Source organism: Zingiber officinale, chromosome 6B, assembly GCF_018446385.1.
Source record: "Zingiber officinale cultivar Zhangliang chromosome 6B, Zo_v1.1, whole genome shotgun sequence".
NCBI classification, from domain to species: Eukaryota; Viridiplantae; Streptophyta; class Magnoliopsida; order Zingiberales; family Zingiberaceae; genus Zingiber; species Zingiber officinale.
In genome coordinates, this window is record NC_055996.1 from 127,360,112 (window position 1) to 127,373,675 (window position 13,564).

Consider the following 13,564-nt stretch of genomic DNA (forward strand, 5'->3'; position numbering starts at 1 on the left):
TTGTCGTTGTCTCAATTTCCTAAACTGAACTGGTTCCATCCCTTTCTTTCATTTGAATCCATTTTCTAATGTATATTATGGCATGGCAGCTTGTCTTGCAACCTAGGAGTATGAATGGCACACACGGGAAAGGACATAGAAACAACATGAATTCAGGCCAAAATGTAGAGAAATCTTGCTATAAATAGCAGTCGGTTATCAACAGTGTGTATTAGCAGTGTAATCGTCAATTGCATGATGGCATAGTAGCTGTTAGTTATAGGAATAGTGGTTTCTTAAGTAGTTATATGCCTTGCCCATTGTATTGGTTTAATTGGTTGCTTGTAGTAGAGTAGTAGGGGTGGCAGTGTAATCATCACTTTTCTTTAGTAATGACATAGAAATAGTGGTCGGTATAGGTAGTCTGTGGTAATCTTGCAGGTGGCCGGAAATTGTAGAGTTGGAGTAGTCATGGTTCATGGTGGAGTCACAGTGCATATGCAGTGGATACATTATGCATTTGGTATTGGAAAACAGACAGAAGGGGAGGTTTTCATCTTTGAATTCTTTCTTATCCTTTTATTTGAAGATGGACCTCTTCTCCAACTGAGGCACTAATGAATTGCCAATTTAGGGCAAGGAAACAGCATGCAATTGCCCAAGGTCTATCCAAAGAAGGGGCTTTATACCAATATGCTGGGGTATCCTTTGATACGATCCCTCAGTAGGGCCCATGCCATATTAAGTTTTAGCATATATATTTTACTGGTTTAGTGATTTTTGTCTTCTGCTTTTTCTATGTGATTTGTTCCTGGTTTTGTTTACTAGGTAAATCTAGACCCTAGTTCAAGGAATATTTCAGAACTCAGATCTTGGCCTGAGTTTCATAATGGTGTTGCTTCTGGATTAAGGTTGGCACCCTTTGAGGTATATATATATTTCTGCTCCATGTTGTCAATGCTCTATTTATTGGATTGTCTTAGTCTTGAACTACTTTATCAAAAGATCTACCTGATTGCATTTATCTCTATTCTTGTGCAGGGTAAGATGTCCAGAACATGGATTCAATATAACAAACCTGAGGAACCAAACTTCACTCATGCTGGCATTCTTCTAGCATTTGGTCTTCATGGACATTTAAGTGCTTTATCTATGGCAGACGTGTATCGGTACTTAACTCAGGTATAGTTCAATATATGTAGTATATAAATGTACAAGTTCATGGCTATCTTTTGCTCATCTCAGATGCTTGGATGGCTTATTAGTCTTGAGGTTTACCTCTCACAGTTTAGAATCTTATGTAGTGACACAGTTGAAAAATACCATTTTGGTAAATTATTGAAATCACATATTGATTGACATAAGTAATATCTCCTGTGTTGCCTATGCCAATAAGTATTGTATTGTGCTGTCATTTGACATGATTACATGCTTCAATACGTGTCAAAATAAATTATAGGAATTTTTTTGTAACTTGTTTTCCTAAATTTCTAATTTAATTATCTAATTGCATATTCATATTTTTAAAAGTAAACGAATTAGTGAAAGAAGATTACTGTAGAAAATGTTTATGAATTTATCTTGATAAGCATAGAAATAAAAATGAGTTAAAAATATTTATTTAATTTAACTATCTAATTGATATAGTTTTGTTAAAAGCAAAAAATCTAAGTGAAAGGGATTAAGTGAATAAAATTCACCACAATTCATCTGGGCTTGCTTTAACATATGCTTAGGTTCGTTGAGTACCGTATAGTATATAGTATAGTACAAACAATTTTAATTCTATTGATTTATCTAATAACTATAGTTTTATTTTTTAATTAAATAAAATAAGTTTAAAAATATTAGAAGAGTGAAACATCTAAAATTATCTCATCGCACATCGTTGTGTAATAAAGAGTGTTGAGCGTGGCATAACATGATGCTGAATTTGTATCGTTTCTGTTTGGAACCAAAGCCCCGACATGGAACAATACTCTTGTTCTTATCTGGTACAACACTTGTTTTGGCATTAACGCTATAAATGACAGTCAAGATGCTTGTAATATTATTAACTTATTTGTCTAAAATATAAATTCAAATAACATTTTTTGCTCTGGAGGGTACAGGTTCCTAACCCAACATCAAATGAGTTCCATGGTTTATTGGCAAAATTAATTCAATGACATTGTGGGAGTAAGCTTTTTTTTTTTTTTTTCCTTTTAACATGATCCTTGGATGGTTTTCAGGACATGGTGTTTCTAATTCTCTCTGCTCTAACACGAGTTCCATGCATTCTCTAATCGTTAATAGTGATTGAGTGGGTGAGTTTTCACTGAAATCCTTTTTTCTCAAAAAAAAGAGAAAAAGATTGCTATACACTTATATTGGAAGTAAATAAGCTAAGTAGACAATATTTGAAGTTATGGCAGGACATTGAGAATACCGTTTCAGTTAAAGAGTGAAACTTCAACAATGCACAAGATTTTAAACCTCCAATCTTACAGTATATTGAGATGGGAATATTTTCATATACAAGTTGAAATTCATGTTTGTTCATCTTTTCTTCATGATATTTACATCTTGCAGACTCTATCTACTTAACTGGCATTTATATATGTTGTCTCAAACAGTTTTTGTATCTGCTTCTATTGAGGATAGCTATGGGACGTAGGATAATCCAAACGGGTTGTCTGATAACCAAGGGATGCTCGTGACATTCATGGTGGAAATGACTGTTACATATTACACGAATTATTGATAAATACTAGGTTTGGTGTTGCGAAATAGGGCTTGTATCAGTTGTACTAATAATGGCTGGCCTGAGCTCAATTTTCTGCCCTGAATTTATCATGGGTCCAAACATTTCTTTCTCGTACTGAGCTCAAGTGATGTTCAGAAAATAATGTGTTGCTACTGTAGTATTATTCTGTCACCCATTTATAGGTAATCTACTATCGCGCACCATTCATGGACTGGTACTCTATCAGCAGAAGGACCTTGGTTCTTGGTTGTTCTCCTTATAAGTTCAATAGAAGTTCATTCTTAACACCTAACCCTTAGCAACACCCTCAGGAATTAGCAAGTTTTATCTAATCATGAGATGTGTTAGTGTAGTATAGATAAAATGCTAAGATGCAACTGTGGGCTTATTAGAGAAGTAAATAACATTGTTGTACAAGTGTACATGTAGCTCTCATAAATTATGGAATAAGAAAAAAAAGGTTAAGATAATATGAATGTGTGCATTGAAAATAGGTAGATTTTGTAGTTACACTATTGAATTAATTAGATTTGAATAGACAAGGGCTATACAGTAACCCAAGAAAACAAAAGATAATTGTGGTTGTCAGTCATTTATGAGTATTTGGCTATTATTAACGCATAACTTTATGTAGTGTTGAAACTTCAAAAACAGGATAAAATCCATATTGTTGACATCAAATAACTTTTGTACACCTAAGTGTATGTATGATATCATGAAAAAATAAATCCATCTTTTGAATGATGTGAAGCTATATACCATCTTCTGGGAAGTTTATAAGATGATTGTATTGGTGAGATTATATCTATGTTTGCTAATGTAAAGAAATCAATGTCCTACTAGTAACAATTAACGCCATGAATTTTGTTTTACTAGTAGATGTCTGTATAGTGATTAACAAACTCGTTTCAGGATCCTCACAGATAAGATGATTTAAAAGAAGAGTCATTTCATCTGATTGTAGATCTTGTTTTACTACTAGGAGCTTCTTCGAAGTATGATCTGCTAATATATGAAAATGGCAGCGCCACTGCAACTGATCCTAGATAATATTTTTGTTGGTTTATCAATACTGCAACACTAGTTGGATTATTTCAGAACTTCTCTAATTTATTGTAAGTTGTTTAATGCCTAATAAAAAGAAGAATCAATAGTAGTCACTTTTGTCTAAGGTTTTGGACAGTGTGTGGTTGTGGTATGTTGTCCTGTCATTGCATAATGCATATTTTGATGTCTCAAATGCAGATGAATACAAGTTTTTTTATTAAGAATATATTTGTCATCAATTTATTTTTAAAAATATTTAAGCAGTTGCTTTCTGTTAAGAAAAAACCGTGTATTAGACACCACAGAGTTATTGACTTATATAAAGAAGGATATACAACATAATTACAATAACACCCCTATTTATTATGTTACAATATTCTAACACTTTCCCTCAAGCTGGAAAATATAGGTCATGTGTACCCAGCTTGTTACATATGTAGTTAATTCGGGGACCTCTCAATGACTTAGTGAATATATCTGCTAGTTGATCATATGAGTTTACAAAACTAGTAGATATTTCTCTTGATATGATTTTCTCTCTAACAAAGTGACAGTCAACTTCAATATGCTTTGTCCTCTGATGAAAAACTGGGTTCGAGGCAATATGCATGGCAGTTTGGTTGTCATATATAAGTGACATTTGTGTAACCTCCCCAAACCTGAGTTTTTAAAGCAACCTTTTTAGCCATATAAGCTCTTGACTAGTTATGGCCATAGCCCGGTACTCTGCCTTTGCACTGGATCTTGCCACAACATTCTGCTTTTTGCTTTTTCAAAAAACAAGTTTATCTCCGATGAATATGCAAAGCCCAGAAGTAGACTTTCAATCAGTGGGAGATCCTGCCCAATTTGTATTAGAGTATCCTATGACTCGAGTATGCCCTTTGTCTGCATACAAAAGACCCTTTCCTGGTGCGCCTCTGATATATCGAATAATGCGAGTCACAACATCCCAATGTTTTTTGCATGGAGAATTAAGAAACTGACTTACTACACTTACCGCAATGAGATATCCGGACGAGTAACAGTAAGGTAGCTTAGCTTTCCTACTAATCGCCTGTACCGTTCAGGATCTGGAAGAGGCTCCCCTTGATTTGGCAGGAGCTTGACATTAGGATCCATAGGGCTGTCGACTGTCTTTGAGTTTAACATTCCTGTTTCTTCCAGAATATTCATTGCATATTTCCTTTGGGATATGACGATCCCCTGTTTAGACTGTGCTACTTCTATCCCCAAGAAATATTTGAGTTTGCCGAGGTCCTTTGTCTGGAAATATTTAAAAAGATGTTTCTCCAGTGAAATCCCAAGATGATCACTACCTGTGATGATAATATCATCAACATAAGCCATTACGTATATGCAACCAGTAGATGAGTGATGATAAAAGACAGAATGGTCAGCCTCATTCTGAGTCATGCCAAACTGTTGAATTACAGTACTAAATCTATCGAACCATTCTCTGGGTGATTGCTTGAGGTCTATAAAGATTTCTGCAGGCGACATACAAGACCAGAAGGCTCCCCCTGAGCAACAAAATACGGAGGTTGCTCAATGTAGACTTCCTCGAGCATATCACCATGTAAGAATGTATTTTTGATGTCCAACTGATAAAGAGGCCAATGACGAATCGCAGCAATTGACAGAAATAGGCGCATAGAAGACATCTTGGCAATAGGAGAAAAAGTATCCCCATAATCCAATCCAAAGATCTGAGTATATCTTTTAGCGACGAGACACACCTTAAGTCTGTCAACCATACCGTCTGGACGAACCTTCACCGTATACACCCATCGACAACCAACAACTGACTTCCCAAGTGGTAGAGGAACGAGGTCCCAAGTCCCACTACTCTGTAAAGTACTAATTTCATCGAGCATAGCCTGCTTCCATCCTGGATGGCAAAGGCATCTCCTGCAGTCTTAGGAAGAGAAACATATGACAAGGAAGAAAGACAAGAATAATAGGAAGGAGAAAGACGATGATAACTCAAAGAAACATAGTGAGGAGAAGGATTACGAGTGGATCGCATACCCTTTCGAAGTGCAATAGGAATATCAGAGTCAGGAGATGGAACCGGAGGAAACGACGAAAGACTTGGCTCCAAAGATGTGTCCACGGTAGTGTTAGTGTCGGTCGGCGACAAAGCAGGATGAGGACGACACTGATAAACCTACAAAGGTGGAGACGAGGTTGGGGATGATAGAGATGCCTCCGGAGGAGAAAAGATAGTCATTGGTGCAGGTGGAGAGGGAGAAACTTCGGACTGGGAAGCGGGAGTCCCAAAAAATGAAACCGAATCAAAGAATGTGACATGCAGAGATGAAATACCGACGAAGAGTAGGGGAATAACACTTGTACCCTTTCTGAGACCGTGGGTACCTAAGGAAAACACACTTATGAGACCGGGGAGAGAGTTTATCAATGCTAGGATCATGATTATGAGCAAAACATATAGAACCAAAGACCCGAGATGGTAAAGGATGAAGAGGATGATGAGGGTAGAGGGTATGATGAGGTATTTTACCTTGGAGAGTGGAGGAAGGCATGCGATTGATGAGATAACACGCAGTAAGTACAACATCACTCCAAAACTGGTGAGGAACATGAGAATGGAGAAGAAGAGTCCGAGTGGTCTCAAGGAGATGACAATTCTTGCGTTCTGCAACCCTATTCTGTTGAGGGGTATGAGGGTAAGACGTGCGATGCAGTACACCATGAGATGCCAAGAAGGAACAAAATTGAATAGAAAGATACTCACGTGCATTATCACTTTGCAAAGTTTGATGAGAAATACCAAACTGAGTTTTGATTTCATGAAAAAGAGATTGAAAAATAGAAAACAATTCTGAACGTTCCTTCATCAGATATAACCGTGTATAACAGGAAAAATCGTCTATAAAAGTAACAAAATATCGTGATCCCAATGTAGAAGAAACACGACTCGGACCCCAAACATCAGAATGAATCAAAGCAAAGGGGGACGTAACCCGACTTATAGTGCAAGGAGAAAAAGTACTACGAACATGCTTACCTAACTGACACGACTCACAAGACAAAGACTCTAAGTGAGAAAGATTAGGATGTAATTGTTTCAACTTATCAAGATCTGAATGTCTCAACTGAGCATGAATAAGAAGTGGAGATGCCGTCACCGAACCAACAAGAGAGCATTGTTGAAGCCATGAGACTTACATCCGAAGCCAATCATCCTCCCCGTACTCCGGTCTTGTAAGGAAATAGACATTTTAGTAAAAGAAATAACACAATCAAGAAACCGAGTAAGTTGACTTATTGACAATAAATTAAAGGGAGCTCCGGGAACATAAAGAACATTATGAATGGAAAGAGACGGAGAAGGATGAACAATACTAATACCCTTGGACTCGGTTTGGGAACCATTGGCTATGGTGACAATTGGTAAATAACCAGAAGTGGTGAGAGAAGAAAATAGAGATTTATTACTAGTGATATGATCAATGGCCCGAATCAAGAACCCAAGGATCTGAAGAACGAGATATGCCGGCAAAGGAATTACCAGCGTGTGCAACAGTAGTAGTGGAATTAGAAGCCTGACGATCCTCAAACCATTTCAAAAAGTCATTATATGAAGGTTGGGGGGTCGGATCCGGTGTTAACTGTGAAGTGGAAGCTGAAGAAGCAATATAATTCGGAACGATCTGAGCAGCGCGAGGAGGTCGACCATGCAAACCCCAACACTTATCAATCGTGTGGCTCGGGCGGTGGCAATGATCACACCAAGGACGACCTTTGCCACCCTTCCGAGGCGGAGGTCTGTTGTTGTGTCAAGAGACCAAAGCTGCAGGAACGGAAGGAGGCATCGTCAAGATCTTGTTCGGGACACAGAGGAGAGTTGCCCAGGCATTGTCGTAGCTTCTTTGGGGCTGCTCAGGAACTGATCACGAACATGAGAATAATCTGTGGGCAGACCATATAAAGCCAGGGACATAAAAAATTTCTTCCGATTTTCAAGCTCTTTAATAGGACTGACCGCAGGTGGTAGCAGTTCATTGAAGCAACAAAGGAGGCTAGAGATTGAACCCAAATAAGTTGACATTGAATCCTTAATCTGATGGACACCGACGATAGTCATAAGATCTTCACAAACTTGATAGAGTCGCTGAGAGGTGTTTGTAAAGAGTTGTTGAGCCTGTGTCCAAATGGCTTTGCAGGTTTTGTGAGTACGGAAGACATTCCTAAGAGATGGATAGATGGATGGTGGCTCGAATAATACAACACAACTGAGCGTCAACCTTCTTCCATAGAGAACGATCGGCGACTTGAACATCTTCTTGAGTTTGAGTGAGATGTGTCTCATAACCCTGTTCAACAAGCCAAAGCTTAATGTGAGATGCCCAAGAGACGTAATTTTTACCACCCAACTACTCGGAAGAGATGGGTGCAGTGATGTGGTTGGTAAAGATTGAGGTATCTGGCTTTGGGATGTCGGATCTAGCCATTGATTAGTTTGGAAAGAACTGTGAAGAACGTCAAAGGAGAAGATGAAGAGGCAGTCGCCCCTTCTCTGGTGAAAACTCTTTGCTTCTGCAGCCACGTCAGCAGAAAGTCCACAGTAGAGAAGAGCTTGCTGGAGATGAAGTTGAAACGACCAACTGGAATTGAGAAGAAGATGCTCACTGCTCTGCCAACCTCCTCCTCTGTTGAACACCTTGCGTTAGCAACCACGTCGGCAAAGAAATCTTCGGATGTAGAGACGGAGAGGAAGAAAGAACAACCAGAGAAGAGGGAAGAACAGCCGGATTCCTCTGTTAGAAACCATGTCCATGGGAAGCCTTCAGAGAGCAGAACCACTGCGGCAATGAAACCCTAGATTGAAGCCGACACTCTTCAACAAGGATCGGGAGATGAGAGAAATCCACTGCGCTAGAGCAGAACTACTTCGCATGAAGGGAACATTGAGGAGTCAGAAGAACCCTAAGATGAGGTCGTCACCTTCCTCAGAGCCGTCGGAGATGTCGTCGTCGTCGGAGAACAGAGGAGCCCGAGGCGGGATAGCTTCGTTGGCCATCAGGGATGGGAGTCAGCCTGCGGATCGCGCGCTTGCTGGTCACGTCGAGGACGATCGCGCGATCATTGGCGAATACGAAGAGGTGCTGTCATGGAGGAGGTGGAGAAGAGAAAATGCAAGAGCGCGACGGCACAGGAAATTAGGGTTTTCTTTTAACCTGGCTTTGATACCATGGTAAGAGAAAACCGTGTATTAGACACCACGAAGTTATTGACTTATATAGAGAAGGATATACAACATAATTACAATAATACCCCTAGTTATTATGTTACAATATTCTAACACTTTCAAATGTAAATATTATTAATTTATTTTTGGATCATATAAATTGAATATTTTTAGAAAATTGTTATTTCCAAACGTATGGCATGACATACAAAAATTATACCACAATTATTTTCTTTTCTTTGATTGGTTGGACATACTTATGAATAATGTCCTATCCTTCATCCTGGTCTGCTACATGGGTTTCGACAAGCTCCCATTATTGGTCTTTTGTATTGTCAAAACAATCAATGTTCTTTTAGAAAATAAATTACTCAAGGTATTGGTTGCACATCACATGTTTTTTTCTCGTTCTAAACAAGTTGATGTACTGAGAACGTTTGAGCACTATACTTGTGTTGGCCTTGATCACTAAATGGTGGATAAAAGTTGCACCACTAAACCACAATAATCTATGTTTGCTGTTCTGATCGACACCACTGGATAGGTGCTATGCTTTCTCATGAACCCTGTGTCGGTCACATTTGTCTAGGTCTGGCATGCCTTGCCTTCTCATTCCAATTAAATTTTAGCTAAATATGTGGATTGCTGAAGTCAGATCAAAGAAGTGTCAAAACTCTTTACCCGTTTAACCTTCAACAAATTTCAAAAATGCTTGCCCGACGTCTCTTAAACTTCATAGGAAGACACTCTATATGCTTGATCAGAAACTTATTTGAGGACTGCAACTTTGCAAAGTAGGATTGGCTGTAGGTGTACTATTCCACTCTCCTTGGAATGTACGGTTCTAGATGAGGTACACAGGAGTTGGAACAATAGTTTAAAATAGATCCTCTATTGTAAATTTCTGTGTAGATTTGGGCAATTGGATAGGAGAAGCGAAATTTAAAATTTAACCAATGATCAGAACTTAAATGGAAATTTATAGATGGTAAATTGAGGTATTTCTCTTTTGTGTAGCTAAATCTAGGTTCACTCTACCTTATGCTTTATTTATTGTACATAAATTCCCCCTTCTTACACTAATATTGGATAAGTATATAGCTATGCACTTTGACTATCTACTTTTGAAGGAGCCTCCGACCTTCCTTAAAAAAAAGTATCTCTTGATAGTCTGTTGGTGAACTTTCTGATTCTCTTCTCTATCTCTTGAATTTTTTTTTTCTTTTTAGAAAATACTCAAATAATTCCACTTTTTTCAGCATTTCTTCTTATGCAGTGTGTTACTTGAACTTGGGCATGTGTTTCTGACAACTGGTGCAATCACAAGTGTTTGAGATTGCTCTTACTAAAATTTCTTACAATGATCAATAGAAATATAGAGTATTCTCTTGGAACATGGGTGTGAGATTCCAAGTGTCTGACATTGTTATTTCTAAAATTTCTCACATGTGAAATTTTTTGTCTTCACTTAGAGTGTAAGTGTCTAGTGTCAGTATCTGACTCGTGTATGGAAGGAGGTAGATGAAGAGCTCATATTGGAACTTATGCATCACTACATGTTTTCCACTAACTAGTTCTCATATTAAGCAAGTTGCTTATCAATTAATTCTCAAGGATATTACTTTTGCCATAGGAACATGATATTACTACAGTCGGAATGCTTCTAGGTATGGCAGCATCTTATCGTGGAACAATGCATCTTGAAGTATCAAAGGTAAGAACTAGGTATGGCAGCATTTTTGAATTTATTAACAATTTTGATTTCAATTATTTTTAGTAAAAAATTAAGGTCATTGGATTGTTTCTACATGGGAAGTTCTGGTCATGAGCATATGTTGTCTATTTATGTCATTCAAAAAAGGAATATCTTCAATGAAATGAATGTATATCTGTAGCATCAATTTTTCCTAATTATTTGGCTTTGTCTTACTCTAAGCTCAAGTAATGTGTTTGTGACTTCATTGGCATCGCTGTTAATATTTTATGGGAGTTCCTATCTTGTCATTTTTATCTTACTCTGTGATGGTTTCTAGGATATATATATATATATATATATATATATATATATATGTATATATATATTATCTAACTGAGATTTTTCATTTTCCTCTTCCATTTTTAGTCACCTTTTGCATTTCTTTGACTGAAAAATTATTTTGTAGTCGTCTTCTATTTGCAAGAACCTTTGTTGTGAGAACTTATGTGACATTTGAAGGTTGAGGTCTTATTAGGTGCTTCATCTGCGACCTCACTGTCATTACACCATTTAGACTCTCATCGCAGACCCATCTATTCATTTTTTCTACGAGAAGACAAATAGTCAAAATTTTACTAACTAAATTCTCTCCAAAGAGCTCTCTTAGCCACTTAATATTCTGATTTCCTCAGATACCTTAGTTACATCATCAACATCTCCATATGGACAAAGTGATAGTTGCTACCATCTCTCATCAGTTTGATCCAACAACCATTTAACACTAAATTCGACCTATGAACATTTTGGAGAGCCTAGAAAGGCGCTTTAGCCATTGTATCTGATTTCAGGGTTGCAACCTGCCATATTTGCCTTTGAGTACAATAGACCAATAAGTTTTCAGTGATCAATCATCCCTAAAACCATGACTTCCAACAACCTGCATCTCACCATTGCACAAAATAATTTCTATATATTTCAGATCTCGTCTAAGGTTCAAAATCTCGAGTTGCATAGAGTTTCTCTTTGACTGCAAAGATTCAATAGCGTGCCGATATTTTGATCTATGGTGCCATAGCTAATTGAAGATCAAAGGAGGAATGAAAGAAAAAAAGAAGAAGCTAACTATATGCTTAAGTTTGAAATTTGTGTTTCCATCTAGAATGATATAATTTGATACGATCTTGTATAAACACAAGCTAAAAAACAACATTTAATTCATCTTGACCCATGCATGCCAATGGAGTTGAGTTTCAACATGACAAAATATTCTTCAACATAATTGACACAACGACTTATAGAAAGACTATACCTGCCAAACAGTATGAAGCTGAGCAATTTATCATAACAACACATTTTGAATGCGTCACGCGATACAATATGAGATTTCAAACTATGATTTTGTCAAGAACAAACTCATTCAACCATCTAATAGTATGGGCCTATGGGGGTGAACAAGTAGTGCAGTGATAAACCAATCAATTAGGGCCGTTTTCTTTTATTATATTTTTTAGCTTTGTCAAGAAATTCTAGACAAGTAAATTCTGGAAATTAGGACACTAACAGAGTCCCTTGTAGCATATAACCATTATGTTTTTAAAAAGGAAAATACCATGGTTTGAAATGTCATACAACATAGTCAAAGGGTATCATTCCGATCAATTATCGAAACTTGATTACTACTTGGCACAGGTAAAATCTTCATGTGGTGCTATGTTAATCATGTTCACGCTTGATACCCTTTGACATGATACACATTTAGATTAATTGAATGAATGTTTGTTATTTTTTTTAGAAATTGCATACACACATAATGTCAAAACTAACCATTTTGCATGAGGCTAATTCCGAACTTGGATATATAGTAGCTATGTATATAATTGTCGTTTCTTCATATTCTTTCTCTTGTTCATCTCGTTCCTCCTTCCACTTCCAGTTTGTTACCGGCACCATATACAGGAATGTTGGCACGATACCGAAATAGTATCGTTCTAGTACAAAACCAAAACTTTTGCACGACTAAAGATTTTGAACCCTTGAAATACCATTTCTTAATAATCAGAATAATCAGAGATTCAGACTATCAGCATAGTCCTAGCATTTCTACCACCAGGAAAGAGGATTTCAGACCTCTGTATTCACTTCCTGGTTGGTAAGCATTCAAACAACTTCATTGGTTCCTTAAGTTCTCTTCAACAATTACCATTAACTCTAATTCTAATTAGCTGGTCATTGGCATATATAATGTTGTAGAAAGTTACTCCCCCAACTCTGCAGGGATCTGTGACACCTTATCAAACTTGAAAACAGTTGTTGCATAATAATGGACAAATAAGAGAAGACGATCTCCTTACCTTGCACCAATTATGCTAGAACAAACTTTAAGAGCAGACACTATTAACCTTACAATGCAGATGCTAGGCAAGAACAAAACTAGTTCAAAAATTTATCACGGAACCCCCTTCAATTTCTTTATCTTTAGCAAAGTCTTCTCCATCAAAGGTTTTGACTTAAAAGTCACTTAAGGCCATTGACTGATAGAGTTGTGAGAAGAGTGCAGTGCTCTATTTCATTTATCGACAGAGTATTGCCCTAGATCTCGTACCTAGCAGAAAGGCCCTTTGATTAGAAGTGATAATTATACAATGTAATGGTCTCATCTTGTTAACCATTTTCTTAGCAAGCACCACAGCCTATACCAAACACACTACAAAGGGATATAGGGCTAAAATCAGCAATAATGGCAGTCTCTTTGTTTGTGGGATGATTTGTTTTGATTTCTTGACAGGTTCAAAATGTCGTTTTGTTTACCCACTCATAGACTGGAGTGGGTGCTAGAGGGGTGTCAAGTTGTTGAAGAAGATTGAAGATCGAGAGGATGCAA

The 13,564-nt window shown here is 37.4% G+C and overlaps 1 protein-coding gene across 3 annotated transcripts in view; it reads left to right on the forward strand.

Annotated features, from left to right (window-relative positions):
• The window catches only part of LOC121989427 (anaphase-promoting complex subunit 1), a 110,470-nt gene that overhangs the window by 56,180 nt on the left and 40,726 nt on the right, over positions 1-13,564 (forward strand). For all 3 annotated transcript variants that reach the window (XR_006114251.1, XR_006114252.1, XM_042543486.1), the window contains 3 exons: positions 808-906; positions 1,021-1,161; positions 10,621-10,701. Coding sequence is in view for 1 of the 3 variants with exons in the window: in XM_042543486.1 (XP_042399420.1) it covers positions 808-906; positions 1,021-1,161; positions 10,621-10,701 (321 nt within the window). In the remaining 2 variants the exon portion in view is untranslated. The remainder of the gene's footprint in view (positions 1-807; positions 907-1,020; positions 1,162-10,620; positions 10,702-13,564) is intronic.